Below are 24385 nucleotides of genomic sequence, written 5' to 3'. Positions count from 1 at the left end.
AAGATTAACTAGGGAAATTACTTTACAGCAGGGGGGTCAAACATGAGAGGAATTTATGAAAGGAAAAATTACACTGAAGATGTTAACAATCAAGGAAATTAAAGTCATTTCAGTTAAGGACATTCAGCCCAATAAGATCTAGAGTGGATCAGACCAGTAAAATAATACAATAATAACACTGGTCAACAACAAATTTATTGTTGAAGTTTTTTGAGCTGATTTAGGATCATTTTGGTGTGCTGAGTCCAAAAATCACATTCATTTTGCTCAATCAGGTCAACTTTCTGAACTATGCTACATATTGGCTTTTTAACATTTTTGCTTACATTTATGGGCATTTTCACATCATATGATACAAAATTCTTTCATATTTCTTGCAATAAATGAGTTCTGAAGATTTTACTTTTGCCAATTTATGATTAATGTTTTTTTAATATTACAGGTGAATGAAATGGCTTCGACTAGAAGATCTTGCAAAAATAAGCCTGACGTATTCTGCTGCAGTTTGTAATACTTAATAAATACATCCTGTTAGAAAATGATTTTTTTTCTCTTAAAACCTATTTTGGGTGAGAACTATCTCACCCAACTGATAAAGTCACAAAAATGTAATCAAGTTTGTGAGAAGATCAAATTTTTCAAAATCAAATTAGCAAAAAAACCTGACCTGATTGAGAAAAACAGATGTCATTTTTGGATTTAGCGGTGCAAAATGGTCCTAATTCAGTTGAAAAAACCTAGACAACTTGCAAAAAACATTTTTTTGTCACCCAGTGTAACCTATAAATAATGACAACAACACATTTTTCTTTTTACTGTAAAAAAAGGAAACTTACATGAAAATATTTACATTTATAAACCATCCTTTTGCAAAAAAATGTGAACAACCTGAAATGTCTTAAGAGATGAAAGTGGAATTTTAACATCATTTTGTTAATGTTTCTCAAGTTTTTGTTTATTTTTGTGCATGTTTTATTCGTGTTATGGCTTAATTTGATGACATTTGCTGTTTTGTTTTGGGTTTTTTTAGTTTTTTTTCTGTTAATTGTGTTCATGTTTCTGAAATTTCTTAAAATTACTAAGTGTTCTGTGTATTTGAAGATTCACTGTGTTCTGTGAGTTATGATGCACATGTGTAAATAATAAACTGAAGCAGAATATTGTTAAAATTGCACTTATTTTTCTTCATAAATTTCAGGTTGTTCATGTTATTCACATTTTTTAAAGGATAGTTTGTAGATGTAAACATGTTCATCATGTAATATTACTTTTTTACCTGGTTTAATAAATGTCAAATACATAAAAATAAATAAATACATTTTTTTCACACTAATACATAGAGAAACGTTTGGAGTTGGACATTATTTATAAGTTATTATTGCATTATTTTACTGGTCTGGCCTACTTCAGATTGTATTGGGCTGAATATGGAACCTGAACTAAAATGACTTAGACACCTCTGTGGTAATTTATATGGAAAAGGTTTAGGGCCACTGGGGAAAAAAAAAAAAGGTCAAAGAATTTTTTTTATCATTATTCTGAGAAAAAAAGTCAGAATTCTGAGATTTAAGTCACAATTCTGACTTTTTTCTCAGAATTCTGACTTTTTTATAGATTATTATTATTTTTTTTTTTTACCTTTTTTTTTTCTCTCCAGTGGCCCTAATCCTCTTCTGTACAATTTAAGACCTATGTCTTCTTTTTTTAATAGTTACTAGTCAATACTGGTTAAAAAAAAAAAAAAAAAAAAAAAGTTTCATTTTAACCCTTTCATGCATGAATTATGAAAACCTTAATCAAGATTTTTTTTCCTGAATGTTTTTATTCCTCTTTAGGCATGAAAAAACAAGTGATTGAATTTTTCTATTCACTTATTTTTCATGGAGTTACAAAAATGTCCACTCAGCTGGACACCATACATTTAATTTTAGAAGCAAAGAAACATGAATTTATTGATAAACTGTGTGAGAACTATGAAATAAAAACATTTTAGTGCTGCTAATCTGATGTTTTCTCACATTTTAACACACTCTAATACTAGTTATGACTCACTTCATGAAGATAATATGCAAAAAAAAAACCAAAAACTAAAAACAAACAAACAAAAAAAAATTGTTAATTACAGTCTAATCACAATTACCAGTTGTTTTTTTTTACACTCAAACATGTTAGTGCAGCTCACATTTATCTAGAACAGTAAAGTTACAGCAAAGGTATGAATTACAGTGTATTGGATGATGCAAAAGCGTGCACTGTGTTGACTGATATGGAACTAAAACAACAAAATCTATGAAAATACGAGAGAACAGCTGGAGAAGAACTGTCCGCTGTAGTCACCGCTGTGCATGAAAGGGTTAATTTCTTGAGATCACTTTGTGTGAACCTTAGAGATGTATTTATGCATTTAAATCCCAGCAGATCTGCAGGTTCTCAAACACTCGGTTCAGCCTGTCTGGTACCAACACCCATGCCATCTTAAAAGCCACTTAAATCACCTTTATTCCTCATGCTGATGCTCAGTTTTTAATCATCTTCACCGTCTCTACGTACATGACTAAACGCACCAAGTTAATGCCATGTGATTTTCTTATCAGATATTCGCCTTAGGAAGCAGTTGAAGGGGTGTACCTAATAAAGTGGCCAGCGGATATACTGTCTATAAAGTTAAATATTTCAGTGTTTAGTTCTGTATATTCCAGGTGTAACACATTGTCCGTACTGGCCCATTTGGTTTCCTGTGCGTTCACCTGGTGATGATGTCCAGCGTGGTGTCCTGGGGGATGTGCAGCTGTTGAGGGGTTAACCCGTGCTGCTCCAGCTGGTTTGGGATCAGGTGTCGGTGAGCGATCTCCACCTTCTCCTCCTGGGTGTAGCCTGAAACAGACAACAACAAGTCAGTTTGGTGTTTTTGTAGATCCACTGTGATCTGTAAGTTATACTGAACGTGTAAATGATAAACCGAGGCAGAATATTGTTAAAATTACACTTAATTTACTTAAGAAATTTCAGGTTGTTCATGTAATTCACATTTTTTAAAGGAGTTTATATATCTTCATGATCTAGTTTTACTTTTTTGCTCTAAAACATATAGAAAAGTTTGGAACTGACAGTATTTATAAGTTATTCTGTTATTATTTTACTGGTCTGACCCACTGGAGATCATATTGGGCTGAATGTGGAAGTAGAACCTGAATGAAAATAACTTTGACTCCTCTGGTCTGGATCCCTCATTAAAAATCAGAAAATAAATAAATAAATAAATAAAAATCTCCCATTAAATTCAAAAACATTGTGACACTTGCTGACAACTTTATATTTGTTTGAAAGATTTGTCTTTGGAGAGATGTAGATTGAAAATGTAACTGAAATAGGAATTAAAAAAAAAAAAAATCTAAAAATGTAATGTAAAAATCTAAAAAAAAAAGAAAAAAAAACTTTAAGCAAATATTGATGTTTATATCTCAAATCAACAGCTGTAGACATGATGTGTCCCAGTATTTATGTTCATTTAGTTTATAAACATCAATATTTCCTTAAATTTCCTTAAAGTTTAATGGTAGATTTTTCTTCCTCAGTGAGATGTGAAGAAAGTAGATGGTTAGATGTGGAAGAAAATAATTATTTACAGTCAGAGAAAGAAAAATATTTTAGAAACTTAAAGGAAGAACATTTAAAATCATACTTAATTTCTCTCAATATTGATTTTGTTTTTTTTTTATCCATGACTATGATTTTAAATGTTCTATCTCTAAATTTCTAAAATATTTTTCCTGCTCTGACTGTAAATAATAATTTTCTACCAAAACTAACCATCTACTTTCATCACATCTGACTGAGGAAGGAAAATCTACCATTAAACTTTAAGGAAATATTGATGTTTTTTTTATCTCAGATCCTCATGAACAGGACATCTGACAGCTGTAGACATGATGTGTCCCAATATTAACCAACAAAATGATCAAAAATGAATGTAAAAGAATATGATAGTCAACACAATGAACAAGAAGGACAAAAATGAATGAAAACTAAACAAAAGCTGACCAAAATATGCAACAAAATTAACAAAAAAACAAAAACAAAAGAAAGAACATGATTGTCAACCAAGTGAACTAAATCGACACAGCAATCAACACGCTGAACAAAGTGAATTAAAAAAAAACATAATTGTAAATAAAAATGACCAAAAGTTGCTCATAAACTTTATGACAATGACAAAAAAATATTAGGAAACATCATGTCTAAACATAAATTAACACAAAATGAACAAAGTAACCAACAAAAAGAACAAATCAATAAACAATACTGACGTTTCTAAACTATATGGACATAAATATTGGGACACATTATGTCTACAGCTGTAAGATGTCCTGTTCATGATGATTTGAGATATTTGAGTCATTTTAGAAGCAAAGACAACAATTTAAACCAAACTAACCAATGCAATGATATTTATCCCATAATAAAAAACTATATTCTGACATTAGTCATCATTGTTTTGTATCCCAGACCCCTGTTAGAAAAGAAACAACTGAATTCAACGTGTCCACATACTTTTGTCCATGTGTATGACTTAGGTAATTAAGATACAAGGAAAATGATTTGTAGAAAAATTGTTTGTTTTGTTTTTTACCCATCTCCCATTCTATTACTGTACATAATGTACATTGTACCTTTCATATATATGGAACTTGGTAATGACTCACTGCTTGTTTTTGTTCCATTCTGTTTTATGAAATTAAAAAAAAACAACATACGACAGTGTATTAGGGCCACGTAAGAAAATAAAAACACTTGTCACTACGAGGATAAAGCTGCAAAATATCCATATAAAACCTGTAATTTTATGAGAATACAGTCAAATATAACAGTCTTAATTTTACAAGAATGAAGTCGTAGTTTTTAAAAACCTCATTTAACAAAAATAATGTCCACATACTTTTGTCCACGTAGTGTAATTCTCCAGTGGATTCAGTTTTTTTTTACCCAGTCTCATCTGTAAGATATCCTGTTCATGAGGATTTAAGAAAAAAAACATCAATATTTCCTTAAAGTTTAATGTTAGATTTTCCTTCCTCAGTCAGATGTGAAGAAAGTAGATGGTCAGCTGCGGTAGAAAATTATTATTTACAGTCAGAGCAGGAAAAATATTTTAGAAATTTAGAGGTAGAACATTTAAAATCATAGTCATGGATAAAAAAATAAAAAATAAAAAAATCAATGTTGAAAGAAATTAAGAAAAAACCATTTGAGGAATTTTGGAAACAAAGACAACAATTTAACCCAAACTAACCAATGCAATGATATTTATCCCATAATATAAAACTATATTCTGACATTAGTCAGTCACTGGTCAACAACAAATTTATTGTTGAAGTTTTTTGAGCTGATTTAGGATCATTTTGGTGTGCTGAATCCAAAAATCACATTCATTTTGCTCAATCAAGTCAACTTTCTGAACTATGCTACATATTGGCTTCTGAACATTTTTGCTTACATTTATGGGCATTTTCACATCATATGATACAAAATTCTTTCATATTTCTTGCAATAAACGAGTTCTGAAGATTTGACTTTTGCCAATTTATGATTAATGTTTTTTTAATATTACAGGTGAATGAAATGGCTTCGACAAGAAGATCTTGCAAAAATAAGCCTGACGTATTCTGCAACATCTGCGCTGAATACACCATTGTACCTAACAGGAATCAAGTCACAAGTTTCATAAAGTGTGCTTACCAATCTTATTTTGGTATTAATTATTATATTTTGTGAGAAGATCAAATTTTTCCAAATCAAATTAGCAAAAAAACCTGACCTGATTGAGAAAAACAGATGTCATTTTTGGATTTAGCGGTGCAAAATGGTCCTAATTCAGTTGAAAAAACCTAGACAACTTGCAAAAAACATTTTTTTGTAACCCAGTGTTATTATTGTTTTGTATCCCAGACCCCTGTTAGAAGAAAAGAAACACCTGAATCCAACGTGTCCACGTACTTTTGTCCACATACCGTACCAATTAAAATCATTTCCATTCGTCATCTGTTCCACATCAGAGTTGTGTTCATCCTCAGTGCTTCTTCCACAGGTTCCACAGGTTATCGTGAACAGCTCGTTTGTCTCCGTCGACTCCACATTCCGTCCAGATAAATGTCGGACCGATCACTGACTGACTTTATCTCACACATAAAGCTGTCGCTGCTCATACTGACTAATGACTGAAGGGGTTAATTGGATTCATCTGCCCCCCCCCCAGCACAAACCGCCCTGATGGTACCCATACCAGTATCTGTGGAGAAGTGGACTCCAACATCTGCATGTGGACCCACCTGGTACCTGCAGAACCTCCATCCGGTCCAGGAGGGCGGGTGGGATGGTCGCCGTGGTGTTTGCCGTGGCGATAAAGAGCACCTGTGAGAGGTCGAAGGCCACGTTGAGGTAATGGTCAGTGAAGCTGTGGTTCTGCTCCGGGTCCAGGACCTGCAGGACCACGTCAAGACCACAGTTAGGTTACGTTCAGACAGCAGGTCTTAATGCACAGTTTGGATTTTTTGTTACTGCTGATGCTTTTTATACATGCGAAAAATGCTATAAAATCATCCCATATCAATATTTACGCTCCTTTTTTCTGCATAAATCTCTTAAACCACTTCAGCTCTGCTCAAAACGACCAAAAATTCTACAAGTTTCAGGATTTTAACCCTGTAAAGGCTAGTTTTAGTAGGTGATGTTACTTGTTTTATTAAAAAACAACAAAAAATATGAGTCTTGGACATGTCAAAGATGATCGATAACATTGACTTCATTGCATTCGTAGTTTTTATTTAGTGCAGATTTAAAAAATGACTCTTGCATTGAAACCACATTTGTTCATCTCATAAAAAATACTAATGCAATGAAATCAATGTTTTTAGTTTTTGAAATATCCAAACTAGTCCACATTATTAATTATGTATAAAAAAAAACAAATTTTTTGTGTTTTTTTCATAAATAATAGTGAAATTATGGATTCACACAGGAATTTAATGGGTTAAAATCTGGAAAATGATCAAACTTTTGGTAGTTTTGAGCAGAGCTGAAATGTTTAAAAACATTTATACAAAAAAAATATTGATATATGATGGTTTTAGAACAGTTTTTCTGACACATTCATCACATACTTCCACTCCACTGTGCTTTAATGGAACTGTCGTGCAGTGCAGACACCTGACACGACTGAACAAGTAACAGTTAAAGGTTTAATATGCACTGCTGATGCTTTTTATACATGCGAAAAATGCTATAAAATCATCCCATATCAATATTTACGCTCCTTTTTTCTGCATAAATCTCTTAAACCACTTCAGCTCTGCTCAAAACGACCAAAAATTCTACAAGTTTCAGGATTTTAACCCTGTAAAGGCTAGTTTTAGTAGGTGATGTTACTTGTTTTATTAAAAAACAACAAAAAATATGAGTCTTGGACATGTCAAAGATGATCGATAACATTGACTTCATTACATTAGTAGTTTTTATTTAGTGCAGGCTAAAAAAAAATGACTCTTTGACTTGCATTGAAACCACATTTGTTCATCTCACATAAAAAATACTAATGCAATGAAATCAATGTTTTTACTTTTTGAAATATCCAAACTAGTCCACATTATTAATTATGTATAAAAAACAAATTTTTTGTGTTTTTTCATAAATAATAGTGACATTATGGATTCACACAGGAATTTAATGGGTTAAAATCTGGAAAATGATCAAACTTTTGGTAGTTTTGAGCAGAGCTGAAATGTTTAAAAACATTTATACAAAAAAATACTGATATATGATGGTTTTAGAACAGTTTTTCTAACACATTCATCACATACTTCCAGTCCACTGTGCTTTAATGGAACTGTTGTGCAGTGCAGACACCTGACACGACTGAACAAGTAACAGTTAAAGGTTTATTATGCACTGCTGATGCTTTTTATACACGCGAAAAATGCTATAAAATCATCACATATCAATATTTACGCTCCTTTTTTCTGCATAAATCTCTTAAACCACTTCAGCTCTGCTCAAAACTACCAAAAATTCCATAAGTTTCAGGATTTTAACCCTTTAAATACTAGTTTAAGTATGTGATATTACTTGTTTTATTAAAAAAAAAAACAAAAAATACAAGTCTTGGACAAGTCAAAGATGACCAATCAACCTCTCCACATTATTCATTATATAGAAAAAAAAAATCACATTTTTGTGTTTGTTCATAAATAATAGTGACATCATGTATTCATAGTGGAATAAAAAGGGTTAAAATCTGGAAAATGATCAAACTTTTGGTAGTTTTGAGCAGAGCTGAAATGTTTAAAAACATTTATGCAGAAAAAAATGTTGATAAATGATGATTTTATAGCAGTTTTTTTTTTTTACATGTACATCTAGTCCACTGTGCTTTAATGGAACTGTTGTGCAGTGCAGACGTCTGACACGACCGAACATGTAACAGAGTTAAAGGTTTATTATGCACTGCTGATGCTTTTTATACATGCAAAAAATGCTATAAAATCATCACATATCAATATTTTCATTCCTTTTTTCTGCATAAATCTCTTAAACCACCTCAGCTCTACTTAAAACTACCAAAACTTCTATAAGTTTCAGGATTTTAACCCTTTAAATGCTAGTTTAAGTATGTGATGTTACTTGTTTTATTAAAAAAACAACAAAAAATATGAGTCTTGGACATGTCAAAGATGATCAATAACACTGATTTCATTGCACTAGTAGTTTTTGTTCAGTGCAGGTAAAAAACACAGTTGTTAATCTCACATAAAAAAATACTAATGCAATGAAATTAATGTTGTTACTTTTGACATATCCAAACCCCTCCACACTATTCATTGTATAGAAAAAAAAATCACAGTTTTTGTGTTTGTTCATAAATAATAGTGACATCATGTATTCAATAGTGGAATAAAATGGGTTAAAATCTGGAAAATCATCAAACTCTTGGAAGTTTTGAGCAGAGCTGAAACGTTTAAAAACATTTCTGCGGAAAAAAATGTTGATAAATGATGATTTTATAGCAGTTTTCTTTTTACATGTACATCCAGTCCACTGTGCTTTGTCCAGTGCAGACACCTGACACGTCTGAACATGTAACATGCGAGACAGTTAAAAGCGAAATCCGAGCCGACCTCCAGCAGAGCAGCCGCCGGGTCTCCTTGCAGACTCTTCCCGAGCTTGTCCACCTCATCCAGGAGGAACACGGGGTTATTGACCCCCACCGTCTTCAGCCCGTTGATGATGCGGCCCGGCATGCTGCCTACATACGTACGCCTGCAGATGAAGGGAAACAAATTTAAGGAAACTTCAACAGGAACTAAACTACTGTGCGAGTCCGACCTTTCAACCTCAGTCAAAGGGTTCGGAAGGTGTGAAGCTGCTCGGGGCTACGAAGGAGCACGTACATATATGTCAAAGTGGACATTAAGGGCTGTCGGGACATGAGTGATGTGCTGGTTTCTCCGCTGGATGCGCAGCTGTTCAGTAACTCAAGGTGTATGTGTTGGATTACCAGGCAATCATTATAAAACTGACAGACCTGAATGTGGACAGAGTCCTCCATGACGAACCACTTGACCAGTTTCTGAGGTTCAAAGTAAGAGCCTTTAACCCAGTGGTTTCCAATCTTTTTTGGCTCGTGACCCCATTTTAACATCACAAAATTCTGGCGACCCCAGACATTCAGAATAGATACTTTTTTTTTTTTTTTGCTAAAATTAATTTGTTTTTGATCATGTAATACTATTATATTATATTATTATACTATTATATTTGCTATACTATGCTGCAAATAAATGTTAATTTTAGGGGACATTTAGTCTATATAATGTATATTATTATGGACGGAGGCAGTAAATCCAGGTGTAGATTACTGCACAAAGGGAGAATTGGATTTTCCTTGGTCAGGATATGTACAGTCAGTCCAGCTGTGATTTACAAGGCTGACAATTAATACTGAACAAACAAGAACTCAAACTATGAATTATGAAAGAGCTGCAGCATCTGAAACCGACCACAATGAACATTTGACAGATAAACAGAACCACAGTGCTGCAGTTTCAGCTTCAGAGTTGATCATGTCTTTTATGTGCTGTAATTGTCTCTGTCAACTCACCATATATTTTTTATTAGTAAGTTGTTTCTTTTTTTTTCTTTTTTCTTTTTACATTTTTATCAATTACTAGAAATTTCAGGCGACCCCATTTGAATTCCAGGCGACCCAACATGGGGTCCCGAACCCAAGGTTGAAAAACACTGCTTTAACCCTTCGAGGTCCCTGAACGCACCATCGCACCCAAATCACAAACCGTTTTAAGGTTACGTTCAGACGGAAATGATCTGAACCGAAAACGCAAAAGTGGCGTTGTGTTCTCACTTTCAATTCCGCGTTTAGACGTGCGTTTTGGGGGGAAAATTTGCATGCAGACGGACACGAAAAAGTGTGTGAAATGTCCTATTTATTGACATAGTATGAACGCCAGGTGGCATCAGCACCACCAAGACCATTATAAGTAAAGAGAAATGTTTTATATTTCAAAAACTCATCCAAAATTCAAAAATCTAAGTATCTCAAAACTGGGAAAAAACTTTGTAGACATTGTCCCAAAGGAAGCTATGTATAAAATTTGAAATAAATCTGACCAGTTGTTTTATGAAAGATGATGTTTGAAGAAATTGCCAATGAAGAGGAAGATGGTGTCGGACACAGCGCCTTCAACAGCTCACAGCCAATCAGCTGATGAGATACAGAAACTGAATTTTCTGCAGTATCGTCATCATGTTTGGTGGGTTTGGGGCAGGAAGAGATGGTAAAAATGGGCTACTATGGGAAGTGGTTGTGTGAAAAATAAAAAAAGTGTGTGATATTAAAGTGATCAGATGTTGTGACACCTGATTGTTGTTATAAATAGTTAAATATACTTTTCTGAGTTGTAAAAAATGGTTCATTCAACATGTTTTTCCATCATATTGTGATGGTTTTGTAAATAGTTGCACATAGTTTTCCAACAAACGCCTGAAGCATCGGCTGCATTTTCATGTGAATAGTTGTATATAATGTTATCATTTGCTAAATTTGTCATTATTTTTGAAGTTTTTAATTTATATGTTCATTCTAAGTTATCAAAATAGCTTGTTCAACATGTTTCTGGTGAAAAATAGTAAAGAATCTAACTTTTCCTACTTGGTTTTCATGTTTTTGTGTGATTTTAGGTTCAGTGTGTTAATAAAGTATGTTAAATAAAAAAAACAAACTGTAAAGTCACACAAAAAGAGAGACCAAACAAGGCAAAATAAACTGTTTTTAACCCTTAGATGTGTAAGTGGGCCCGAATGACCCGTGAGGTTGTTTTATTGTAATATCTTTGTAATGAAAAGTTGTTTCATATTCCAGGTATTCCTCAAAAACTTGTTATTAACATCATGTCATTTACATTTTTAACTTACCTTTTATAGATTTTATGTAACTGTAGTTTTTGTTTTACTACCCCAGGCTTCCATATTTGAGTCGAAATGACCCCCATTCATTTACAATAGAATTACATCTGAACCTTTGATTCATTCAACAGTAAAACCAAAGGACTCACTCACTAAATGGATGATGACATTGTTCTATTCCTGTTATATACTATATATTTTTTGACACTTACTTTTTATTAGACGTTTTAGCTTTTTTTTTCATACAACAGAGACAACACAAAAACAAAACAAACAGCAATCGGCAATAAGTATTAGTCATCGTTCAAAAAAAAAAACAATTGGCAACGGCATGCAGCGTCATCTAAGCCATTCATATCAAATTTGAGCAGTAGTTATATACTATATATTATAAATAGTTTGCTTTTCAAATTTTCAAAATATAAAAAAATACATTTTAAAATTGTTAAAAATGTTTAAAAAATAAAAAAAAATATTTCAAACATGAAATCATACTTTATATAACACAAATAATTTTCAGATGACAAAATGACAAAAGTGTCATAAAAAGTGTCATTTTGACCCATTTATGAAAGAGTTTATGGTCCAGACACTTGTACATCTGAGGGTTAATGATAAAAATAAAAACAAAATCAAACATATTCAAGAACAGAAATACACTCAGACTCTGAAGGGTTAAAGGAAAATATGGAAACTAACATTGATGGAGTGGTTGGATTGATTTATCTTTTAGATTTATTCCTAAACTGGACGATTTGTCCGATGTTCTGCTGTGGTTTTAGTGTCCCTCAGTCCTGCTCTTGGTATGTTGGACACATGGTTCTCATCAGACTTTGAGAAGTTCTATGCTTTTGTTCTTGCTTTAAAGTCTGCAATCGGAGACCAACTCTCACGCTCGCGTCTCGACACATGCACGTTAACCCACGAACGCGAATGTGGGGCGACTGTGATCTGTCAGTTAAGCTGAATACGACCATGATGAACATGATATCCTGAACCACACAACGGAGCATCTGTGGGACACATGAGACCTCGGTCCTGATGAAGATGATGTTCACAGACTGAGCGACGAGCCGTCGGCAGGTTCCAGGAAGACGAAAATAAAAACAAAACTAAGAAGAAAATAAGACGAAACAAAGACGAAAATAAGACGAAAATAAGATGAAACTGAGACGAAAATAAGACAAAATGAAGACGAAAATAAGACGAAACAAAGACTAAAATAAGACGAAACTGAGACGAAAATAAGACGAAAATAAAATGAAACTGAGACAAAAATAAGACGAAACTAAGACAAAAATAAGACAACACTGAGACGAAAATAAGACAAAACTAAGACGAAAATAAGACAAAACTAAGACATATATAAGACGAAAATAAGACAAAAATTTGTTGTCTTAATTTATTTATTTATTTTTTTTCCATTTTGTTTATTTTTCTATATTTGTTGCCCATTTTATAATTTTTCTTAAATTTTGTTCAGTTTTGTCCAATTTTGTTCAAGTTACTGATTATTTTTGTTGATTTATTCATTTTTGTTGCTTATTTTTTTTTGTTTTTATACTTAATTTTGGTAAATTTATTGCTTATTTTTTTCATGTTATTTAGGATTTTCTAAATATTTGATTAATTTTTGGTCATCTTCTATAATAATGTAGATAAACCCAGTGTGTCCATCCACTGTCATTGATCCAACTCCATGGGTTTTACTGGTGAATCAATGTTGTAGAAGATGACGGTGTTTCCACGGTAAGTACGGAGCCTCTGAACGTCCAAATGGGTCATATCGGATGACCATGAAAAGATGAAGAACTGCATTTTACACCAATTATTGACATGGATTGATAGGATTAATGGATTAGTCCGTCTGTGCGTCCGTCCATCCGTCCATCCATCCATCCATCCATCCCATCATACCTGTGTCCTCTTATGTCCGACTGGTCGCAGACTCCTCCCAGAGCGATACGGTGAAACTCTCGACCTAAAGTCCTGGCGATGGAGCGTCCCACACTGGTCTTTCCGACCCCTGGGGGCCCCACGAAGCAGAGGATCGGCCCCTGAGGACACAGCGGTGGTATTAGATTAATGTGGTATGTGTTTTATAAACCACATATAATATAATAATCTAATGCTTAATGGGACATACAGGTGTGGAAAAACGTTTTCAGACACACAATCTCAAATATTATCATGAAATATCTGCGGTAAAATCATTTTTGTGTTTCTAAAGGTGTGGCTGCATCAGACACAAACAAATGCAAATGATTATTTTTGGTTTATTATTAACCAGAAGAAATAAAACTAAACTCTTGACAGTTTCAATGTGTCCTGTATGTGTTTAAAAGGACATTATCTTGGTGAGATCATGTGTGTTTACATGTTTAAAATGATCTAAAATGTTATTTTTGTTTATTATTTGCACATTTTATGCTTATTTTAAGCTACTTTGTACAGTATTTTTCTTTATGCAGTGCTTGGGTGTTAGGTTAATGTTACGGAAAATGAGAAATTTAAGAAGAAATTGGTTGATTTTTTTTCTTTTTTTTTTAAATGATGAATACCAAATGCAGATACTATATTAAGAGGTTGATTTCACCATTCTGTTTGAAACTACTGCTGTAAACACATGAGTATCTTGTTAAAGCTCCTTTTCATTCATAACGTGGTTGATTTGCAGACACATAAAAGCAGATTTTCTTTTTCTGTCTTTCTTTCATCTTATGAATGAAATAAATGAATAAGCTAAACTAAACATCCAGTTTTGACCTCGATGGAACTGAGCATGTGCAGAAGGAACATGTGGGTTTGGAGAATGGAGCAGTTCAATGACTTAAGAGTAGTCGCTTTTCCATTGGACATCTGCGCAAAACTTTACCGATATTTACTAAATGTCGAAAAAACAAAAGTGCATAATGTCGGTTTTTCCATTAAATCACAAATGCAATGATTTGTTTATTTATTATCGCAAGATGACACGAGAAGTCATTCCATAAACATGGCGACGAACGTAAACATGGTGTTGATTTACAGATATATTCATTATTATTATATATTACCCCTCTATCTCGTACTAAATTAAAAAATGATTAGTTTCCTGGTGTGTCCACACATACCAACACGTTTCTTTTAAAACTCTTCTTCTTCTCTTGTTGTAGCATCCGTCAACATCTGTTTTTTTTTACTCATGTGACTCTAGTTGCAGAAAAAGGTCTTTCCATTGCAGTTTTGCGTTATATACCATTTGCGCTATGCCCAAAAACACACCTCTTACCAGCGCAAAAACTTGAGTTTTGACGAAATTGTCATTTTTCCATTAGGTAAATTTTTATGCGCAAGTTATATTCACACAATTTGAGGGTCAATGGAGAAGCAACTACTGATTCTTTTTTTTTTTCATTTAGTGCTAAACAAACATTGTGACGGGGTAACAAAAACATTCATTCATTCATTTTCTGAACCCACTTTATCCTCACTAGGGTCACGGGGGTCGCTTGGAGCCTATCCCAGCTACATAGGGGCGAAGGCGGGGTACACCCTGGACAAGTCACCAGTTCATCGCAGGGTTGAACATATAGAGACAAACAATCACTCTCACATTCACACCTATGGGCAATTTAGATTAGCCAATTAACCTATTAGTGCATGTCTTTGGATGGTGGGAGGAAGCCGGAGTACCCGGAGAGAACCCCGGGTAACAAAAACAAACAAGAAAAATAAAAAATACAAGACAAAACATCCGCATGCTAATTCATAAACTTCACAGGATACAAGTTCATAAACACCAGACAAAACAGAACAGTTCACAGACATTAACCCTTTCATGCATGAATTATGATATCCTTACCCAATATATTTTTCCTGAGTGTTTTTATTCCTTTTTAGGCATGAAAAAAACAATGCAATTGAGGTGTTTTTATTTATTTATTTATTTATTTTTGTTAAGAAGTTAGAAAAATGGCCACTCCATGTATTTAATTTTTGAGGCAAAGAAACATGTATTTGAATCCTAATATCAGAAAATGATATGGAAAACTATACAATAAAAACATTTTTAATGCTGCTAATCAGATGTCTTCTCACAATTTAACACACTCTAATACTAGTTATTCATTTCATGGAGATAATACGCAAAAAAAAAAAAAAAAAGAAAAAAAAAACCCGTTACAATCTAATAATTAGCAATTGATTTACAATTAAAAAAAAAAAAACATGTCAGTGCAGATCAAGTTGATCAAGAACAGCAAAATTACAGTAATGGTATGCATGTCAATGTATGGGATGATGCATAAGCGTCCACTGTGTTGGCTGAAATGCAAATAAACCAACAAAACTTATGAATATACAAGAGAACAGCTGTAGAATAACTGTCCACTGTAGTGACCACTGTGCATGAAAGGGTTAAGCAAAACAAGGATGGGTGCAAACTGCAGGTTCTTAATGTAGTAGATCACAAATACGTGGGGGGAACAAACACGTTTTTCCACTATTGTACATTTACACGTTTAAGACGAACCTTGAGCGACGCCTTGAGCTGTCGAACGGCCAAGTATTCGAGCACACGCCTCTTCAGCTTGTCCATGGCGTAGTGGTCGTTGTTCAGAAGAGTACGAGCAGCTTGGATGTCCAGGCGGTCTGAGGACAGAGGACGACACAGACCAGGGGTGTCAAACAGACGGCCTGTGGACCAAAACACGGCCCCCCAAACAGTCCGACCCCTCCCATGGGACGAATTACACTGAACATATTAACAGTCTAGAAAATGACCGAGCCTTGACAAGTGTTTTGATCACAGTTAAATAATATATTTTTCAGAAGTTCTGTGCATTTGTAGATCCACTGTCGATAGCTGTGGCTCTCCATGTTTGTTTCTGTTTTACAGTGTACAGATCCATTTACTACGGTGGTTCCGTCCTTTTCTACTCATGACCCCATTTTAACATCACAAATTTCTGGCGACCCCAGACATTCAAAACTGAGACATTTTTTTTTTCTAAAATTAATTTGTTTTTTTATCATGTAATAGTTTGCTATACTATGTTTCAAATAAAGGTTAATTTTAGAGGACATTTAGTCTATATAATGAATATTATTGTGAACGGAAACAGAAAAGTGAACTTTGTGATGAGTCTGGGTTGACTTTGTTCATGAGTGACAGACCGTGGCACCGTGACTGTTTTTAATGTGGTGGAATGAAAGTGACAGTTTAAGACAAAAGGTGCATGTGGGAGTTTAAATGACTACAGACTTCTGGAGGTTTTGGTCTGTTTAGTTTTAGTCCCTTTCATGAGAACAAAACCCAAACAAAGGATCTACTGTTATTGATTAGTGCCGCTTTAATCTGAATCAGGAGCTGATGATGGATGGATGGATGGATGGATGGATGGATGGATGGATGGATGGATGGATGGATGGATGGATGGAAGGATGGATGGATGACAGATGGGAGGATGGATGGATGGATGGATGACAGATGGATGGATGGATGGATGGATGGACGGACAGATGGACAGATGGATGGATGGATGGATGGATGACAGATGGGAGGATGGATGGATGGATGGATGGACGGACGGGGGGATGGATGGATGACAGATGGGAGGAAGGATGGATGGATGACAGATGGATGGATGGAGTGTATGTTAGAGCAGGTGCAGTCTAAAAGTTAAAACAAACTCAAAAACACACAGATGTGTTTTATTCTACCGATCAGCGATGAAAAAAAAATGACACAATTTCATTCTCATCACTCCACCAGGGCAGAGCTTTTTTCTCCTGTGGTGTTTGACAACTATTGTGTGATTGGTCATAAATGTGAAGTGGGCGTGGTTAATGTGGAAAAGCAGAGGAGCTCCCAGAGTTCACTTCAGATCCTCAGGTATGAAATGTCCTGGACCTGAACCTGCTCTGTTCCTGTTCTTGTCACCTCCAGATATAACCAACAAACAACCCCTTTTCCACCAGAACTTGTACGACCAGGAATTTATTTTATTATTTAAATAAATGTATTAAATTTATTACTTAAGATTTATTTATTTATTTTAAATTTATATATTTAAAAATATTTTATTTTAAGGAATTTATTTCACTACCAGGAATTTATTTTATTATTCAAATAAATGCATTTAATTTGTTATATATATATATATATATATATATATATATATATATATATATATATTATTAATTAATTTATTTTATATTTATTTATTCAAATGTGTTTTATTCTAAGGAATTTATTTCACTACCAGGAATTAATTTATTATTTAAATAAATGTATTTAAGTTTTTTTGTTTGTTTGTTTTATTAATTAATTTATTTGACATTTATTTATGTAAATGTATTTTGTTGTAAGGAATTTAGTTCACTACCAGGAATTAATTTTAATATTTAAATAAATTAATTTAATGTATTTTATTTAGACATTTTTATTTAGAATTATAACTTTTTATATATTTATTTTAGTTTTTATTGTATTTATTTATCATTTATTCATTTTTTATTTAAATGTATTTTATTTTAAGGAATGTATTTCACTACCACGATTTTTCAAAATTATTTAACTCTTTCAGTGCCATGGGCCGATTAAATCGGCTTTACGAAAACAACCTGTAAAGTGCCACGGGCCGATCAGATCGGCTTTGGAGAACACGCCACATTTGTGTACAAACAAACCATCCACCCCCATTTCTTTCTCACATTTCGATGACGTTCTTTCTGTGTCCCCCTTTTGAGACCAAGCAGACGAGAATTTGAGGTCACGCGACCGAATAATATTTTTATATCTTTTTAATGTTTCTTATTCTCCGGTGTTTCATCAGAGGGAGCCCTCCATGCCGGGGGGCGGCTGTGGACTCCGGGGGCTGTGGCGCCTTCTCTCACTGGGGTCCGCTCCTTTCTGGTGGGTGGGGGTCCCAGTTGGCCCTCTCCCACTAGTTGGGATGCGGGGCTGTGTTGCTGGTGCCGGGGTCGGCGGCTGCCTCCTGGTGCAGAAGGCTCCCTGAGACAGCGCCTCCTAAACTGATGTTTTACTTTTACTTGTACATTTTTGTTCTGGTCTACCCGTGCTCAGTCAGTCTTCTTAAGTATGTGTGAGCTTGTGGGTTTGCATGTATATGTGTGTGTGTGTGTGTGTGTGTGGTGTGTGTGTGTGTGTGTGTGTGTGTGTGTGTGTGCGGGTGAGTGGGTGGGTGTGGGTGGGGGGCGGTACTGATTTTTAAACTGATATGTAAAGCACTTTGTGTTACAGTTTTTAATGTATGAAAAGTGCTATATAAATAAAGATTATTATTATTATTATGATTATTATCATTATTATCATTATTATTATTATTATTATTATTATTATTATAAATTATGCAAATTACGATCAATAATGAATCGGCTGCGTCCGGTGCGTTTTGGATCTAATCAGCAATCGGTCGGATGTTACCGAGCGGTTTCCTGCAGGATTCTTCAAATATTATAAAAACGACACGAAATACTGAAAAAACGGCCAAATTCTGTGGCACTTTTAAGGCTTATTAGCCCCTTAACTGTCTGGCACTTAAAGAGTTAAATAAATGTATTTGATTTATTAATTTTATATACTATTATTTTTATTTTATTTAAAATTTTTTTTTTTTTTTTTTTCTCTTAATTTTTTTCTTTATTTAAATTTATTTCATTTTAAAGAATTTATTTTACTGTCAGGAGTTTATTATTCCCGGTCATCTGTGAGGTTTGTCTTTCCATCTCAAAGTTCCTGCAAATGTTTTCAAATCTGATTTGGTCGTTTCAAGTCTCACTGAATTTCTTTTGAGCGTTTTCAGCAAAAATGTTCAACAAGATCCAGGAAGAAGTTAAATTCTTAATGAAAAAAAGATGCAAAAGAAATGGAAAAAAAGAGAAGATTTTATGACATTTTTCTAGTTTTCTAGTTTCTAGTTAAAGTATATAGTATACTATATACTTTCTTTATGCTCTGAAGCATTCTAGGCCTGTTATAATGTTAGTCCTTAAAGGTTTGACTGTTTTAACTGAAGTCTGAAACCAGCAGCTCTGTCTGTTTTTGTTTGTTGGATCCTGATAAAAGTCGTGTGTTCACCTTTGCTGCTTTTGCTCCACGGTAACTCCACCATCAGATCCAGGTAGTTCCTGGTCAGGGCGTATTCAGGCATGGACTGAGGCATCTTCTTCAATCTGTGGAGGACACAGAATGAGATCAGAACAACAGCCTGTCCACCAATAAGGCTTGGACTGATACCAGACGACACAAAAAAAAAAAGAAACAGAAAAAACACATGTGAGTAATGATCCGAAAAGGCTTCGAAGTAAATGGTTTAATCCGATTACATCCAAACACAAAAGAACAATGACGGCCTTTTGGACTCCCACCTCCTTCTGTGGATTAAATCTGACAAGTGACTCCAACAAGGTTAGAATAGTTTTGGATTTTTCATCATAGTTTAGTTTTATTTAGTTTTGACTTTTTTTTCTCTAATTGGGTTAGTTTTAATTAGTTTTTAGAGCAGGTTTGCTACTTTTTATTAGTTTTTGTTTTTTCTAAATGCTTAGTTTTAGTTTAGTTTTAATTTTTTCGTATCTTTTCTCTTCCTCACAGTCGTATTCAAATAAATTCCAAACAGGACTCTGCTGCTTTAGGCTCCATGTTTCCAGGTCGAGTGGGGACGAGAAGATGACTCTAAACAAGTGACCAGAAGTGACGGACCGTGAAGTTCCGTACGATGCCACCAGCTACAACTGCTCGAGCGAAATAAATCGATTTCATATCAATCCGACATCGACAAAGATGAAAACAAAGGGAATTTTATCCATAATTTTTATACGTTTTAGTTAGTTTTGTAAACACACAATACAGTTTCAATTAGTTATAGTTTTTTCTTTCTTCTATCGATCGATACATAGATAGATAGATAGATACTTTATTGATCCTTTGCAGGAAATTGTTTGGTTCCGACAGCAGTACAAAAACACAGACCCATCCCGACAGACACCCCCACATACAACCAACACTGGAAGGAAGAAGTGATAAAAACAGAATAAAAGATATATAAATATATAATATGTACAATAAAAGTAATATAAAATAATACAATAAAACAAAAACCCTATAGCATGCACAGCATACAATAATTTATCACACAGCAATATTAAAAAGTTTAACAGCAGCCGGCAGAAGGACCTCCTACAGCGTTCAGTCCTGGACCGAGGGGGAGTCCGTCTGTGGCTGAAGGTGCTCTGCCTGAACACCTTAAGGTGGTGCAGTGGGTGAGATGCATGACTCAGAATAGAGTTCAGCTCCCGGAGCATTCTCAGCCCAGCCACCTGCTGAACTGTGTCCAGTCCCAATGATGGAGCTGGCTTTCTTAATGAGTTTGTTTGAAATGCGAGCTCCCTCCCCCCACACCACACCAAAAAACAGGACACCCGCCACCACAGTCTAGTTTTTATTTATTTCAGTTAACGAAAAAGTTTTTCCAATTCTAGTTTTTGTCATTTTGTTCGTTTTCATTAACAATAATAACCTTGGACTCCAGCAGCATGGACAGAAAACACATTTACCTCTTGAGCTCTTTCAGACAGACTCTGAGCGCAGCTTCAGGCATGTTCGCCGCATGGACCCTCTTCTCCAACGACAGCATGTCGTCACCGTCCTCATCTTCATCGTCCTCGTCCAGGTTGAACTGTCGTCCCGGGAAGACTCCGCCTTTACGCACAGATAAAACCTGAGCACAACCAACACTGAGGGTTAGGGTTATGCATGGAGCCTCCAGGGCCCGCAGCTCCATCTGTGTTGTCATGGCAACGCTATGCAACGCTTATAGCAATATACACATGCTATACTGCAAAAATCTAAATCTTACCAAGTGTATTTTTCTCATTTCTAGTCCAAATATCTCATCACACTTAAAATAAGACACAATCGCCTAAAGAGGAACTTTTCAGTGAGATATAAGAACTGATTTATAGACAATAGATCTGGAAAATCTGATTTCAACAAATCTTACCAAGATAATTTTCACTTGCTCCATTGGCAGATTTTTTTTGCTTGAATTAAGCAAAACAATCTTGAAATAAGCAAAAAAAATCTGCCCATGGAACAAGTGAAAATTATCTTGGTAAGGTAAGGCAGGCTTATTTCTACAGCACATTTCATGTACAAGACAATTCAAAATGCTTTACATAAAACATTAAAAGCATTACAGCAGGGAAGCAATAAAAAGTATAGGCATGAGAAAAAGAGAAAAGAAAAAAAAAACAGAACAAAAAAAGACAGTAACAGATAAAAGAGATAAACAGATAAAACAGATAAAAATTTTAAGCTTAAAAGAAAGTGCAGGTCTGAGCTGATTAATAAAAACTCTATTCAAATGCAGCTGAGAAGATTTCTGGTAAGATTTCTTGAAATCAGATTTTCCAGATCTATTGTCTATAAATTAGTTCTTATATCTCACTGAAAAGTTCCTCTTTAGGTGATTCTGTCTTATTTAAGTGTGATGAGATATTTGGACTAGAAATGAGAAAAATACACTTGGTAAGTTTTTGCTTTTTGCAGTGTTTACATCCATGTAAGCAGAAGAACATCAGCTAAAAGCTCAACTGTAATAGACCACAACTCAAACAACAGACACTCAAGTCAATATTAGCTGAAGGGAAGAAGCAGAAACATGAACGCTCACCCTCTTTTCGTTGTCAGGACTGGCTTTCCTGGTTTTCTGCAGTAGTTTCAGTCCCTCGATCTGTCTAGTCAACATGGGCAGAGCCTTCTTAAAACGCTCTTCCAGGCTCACAGCATCTAAGACCTTCACCAACAAAGACATGCAAAGGGTTCATTTTATTATATACACTCATTTCAGAGGAAAAAACATAATAAATGCTGTCACAGTCGCAGAAAAAATTATTTGACCACCCTTGTTTTCTTCAGTTTCTTGTTCATTTTAATGCCTGGTCCAACTAAAGGTCCATTTGTTTGGACAAATATAATGAAAACAACAAAAACAGCTCATAGTTTAATTTCAGAGCTGATATCTATCCATTTAACATGTTTTCTTGATAATAACCAGAATCACTTCAGTTCTTCCATCAATATCTGTCATTGGACTGATAAAAACAGTGCTTTTAGACGTTCCATGTTTTCTTTTCTGTCTGTTTTAGTCACATGATACACACAGGAGTTAGGACTGGATTGCATAACCATTGTTTATGATGACTTTTGATGGTCTAATCATTTTTTCTGCGACTGTATATATACACTATATGGACAAAAGTATGTGGACACGTTGAATTCAGGTGTTTCTTTTCAAACAGGGGTCTGGGATACAAACCAATAATGACTAATGTCAGAATATAGTTTTATATTATGGGGTAAATATCATTGCATTGGTTAGTTTGGTTTAAATTGTTATCTTTGTTTCCAAAATGACACAGAGATGGTTTGGACTTAATTTCTCTCAACATTATTATTATGTTATTTAATCCATGACTATGATTTTAAATGTTCTACCTCTAAATTTCCACAACTAACCATCTACTTTCTGAGGAAAAAAAATCTCCCATTAAACTTTAAGGAAATATTGATGTTTTTATCTCAGATCATCATGAACAGGACACCTTACAGCTGTAGACATGATGCGTCCCAATATTTATATTATATTTTATATTATATTATATTATATTAATAATATATTTATATATCAGTATTTCCTTAAAGTTTAATGGTAGATTTTTCTTCCTCAGTAAGATGTGAAGAAAGTAGATGGTTAGTTCTGGTAGAAAATTATTATTTACAGTCAGAGCAGGAAAATACTTGGGAAATTTAGAGGAAGAACATTTAAAATCACAGACATGGATTAAAAAGCAAATCAATGTCAAGAGAAATTTAGTCCAAACCATCTCTGAGGGATTTTAGAAGCAAAGATGACAATTTAACCCAAACTAACCAATGCAATGATATTTATCCCATAATATAAAACTATACTCTGACATTAGTCGTTATTGTTTTGTATCCCAGACCCCTGTTAGAAAAGAAACACCTGAAGTCAAAGTGTCCACATACTTTTGTCCACATAGTGTCTGTATCTCCATCTTGATCCTGGTCCAAACACAAATTAAGACCAAAACAACCCAAATTAAACCCCCTCCTTCAGAGATCTGCTCCTCAAGGACTCTGAGATGAAACCAATTTGGTTTCATTTGAGATTAAATGAAACCAAAGGCTCAAGTCGACCAATTCAACGGAACATTCTCAGTATTTAACTGAATGTTCCAAGAACTAATTCCCCCAAACTCTCCTGGGGTAAAAGTTCCTTCAGCACATTGTGATTCATGTTCTTCGGGTAAATCACGCAGATCAGATCCATGACATTCAAAAACAACATAATATGAAGCTGAGTTTTTCCACGTGGCAGAACAGGACCATGAGCCCTGGACAACATTGGACTACAGGATTAGACCCATGATCAGTCTGATATAAACCCTTTCACAAAGTCGCAGTATTCAGACAATCAACATAACTGACTGAAACAAACCATAACTCCAATACCAGTACAGCGGACATGTGAGCCTTCAATTCTAACACTAATTCTTTTCTTTTTTTTTTGGATTTTATGTTGTTTTCTTACTTGCTGTTTTTAATCACCTTTTACATGTTTCTTTTATAATGTTTTAAATGTGTTTCTTTTTCCCTGTCGTTGTATTTCAATGTCCTGTGTGAAGCACCTTGAATTGCCTTGTTGCTGAAATGTGCTATACAAATAAACTTGCCTTGCCTCACCATTTCAGGACATATTTCTATTCAAAGTGAAGAAGTAAATCCAGTTTAAAGATGTGGTCCACAGCTGGTTTAGGAAGTAAGTAAAGTTTATTTATTTTATTTTTTTATAATTAATTTTTTTTACTTCCTTTTCACATGTTC

At 34.3% G+C, this 24385-nt stretch overlaps 1 protein-coding gene across 1 annotated transcript in view; it reads right to left on the bottom strand.

Annotated features, from left to right (window-relative positions):
* Positions 1 to 24385, bottom strand: part of lonp2 (lon peptidase 2, peroxisomal) — a 56828-nt gene that overhangs the window by 19274 nt on the left and 13169 nt on the right. Inside the window, exons 5-12 of the mRNA XM_030137439.1 lie at positions 22152 to 22274; positions 21034 to 21197; positions 19556 to 19650; positions 15986 to 16104; positions 13390 to 13529; positions 9168 to 9309; positions 6327 to 6477; positions 2748 to 2874 (exon numbers count right to left, since the gene is read on the bottom strand). Coding sequence (XP_029993299.1) covers positions 2748 to 2874; positions 6327 to 6477; positions 9168 to 9309; positions 13390 to 13529; positions 15986 to 16104; positions 19556 to 19650; positions 21034 to 21197; positions 22152 to 22274 — 1061 coding nt within the window. The remainder of the gene's footprint in view (positions 1 to 2747; positions 2875 to 6326; positions 6478 to 9167; positions 9310 to 13389; positions 13530 to 15985; positions 16105 to 19555; positions 19651 to 21033; positions 21198 to 22151; positions 22275 to 24385) is intronic.

The sequence above is a fragment of the Sphaeramia orbicularis genome, chromosome 6 (assembly GCF_902148855.1).
Source record: "Sphaeramia orbicularis chromosome 6, fSphaOr1.1, whole genome shotgun sequence".
Classification (NCBI taxonomy): domain Eukaryota; kingdom Metazoa; phylum Chordata; class Actinopteri; order Kurtiformes; family Apogonidae; genus Sphaeramia; species Sphaeramia orbicularis.
Note: the sequence above shows the minus strand (reverse complement) of the source record. Positions and strands in the feature narration are given on the sequence as shown.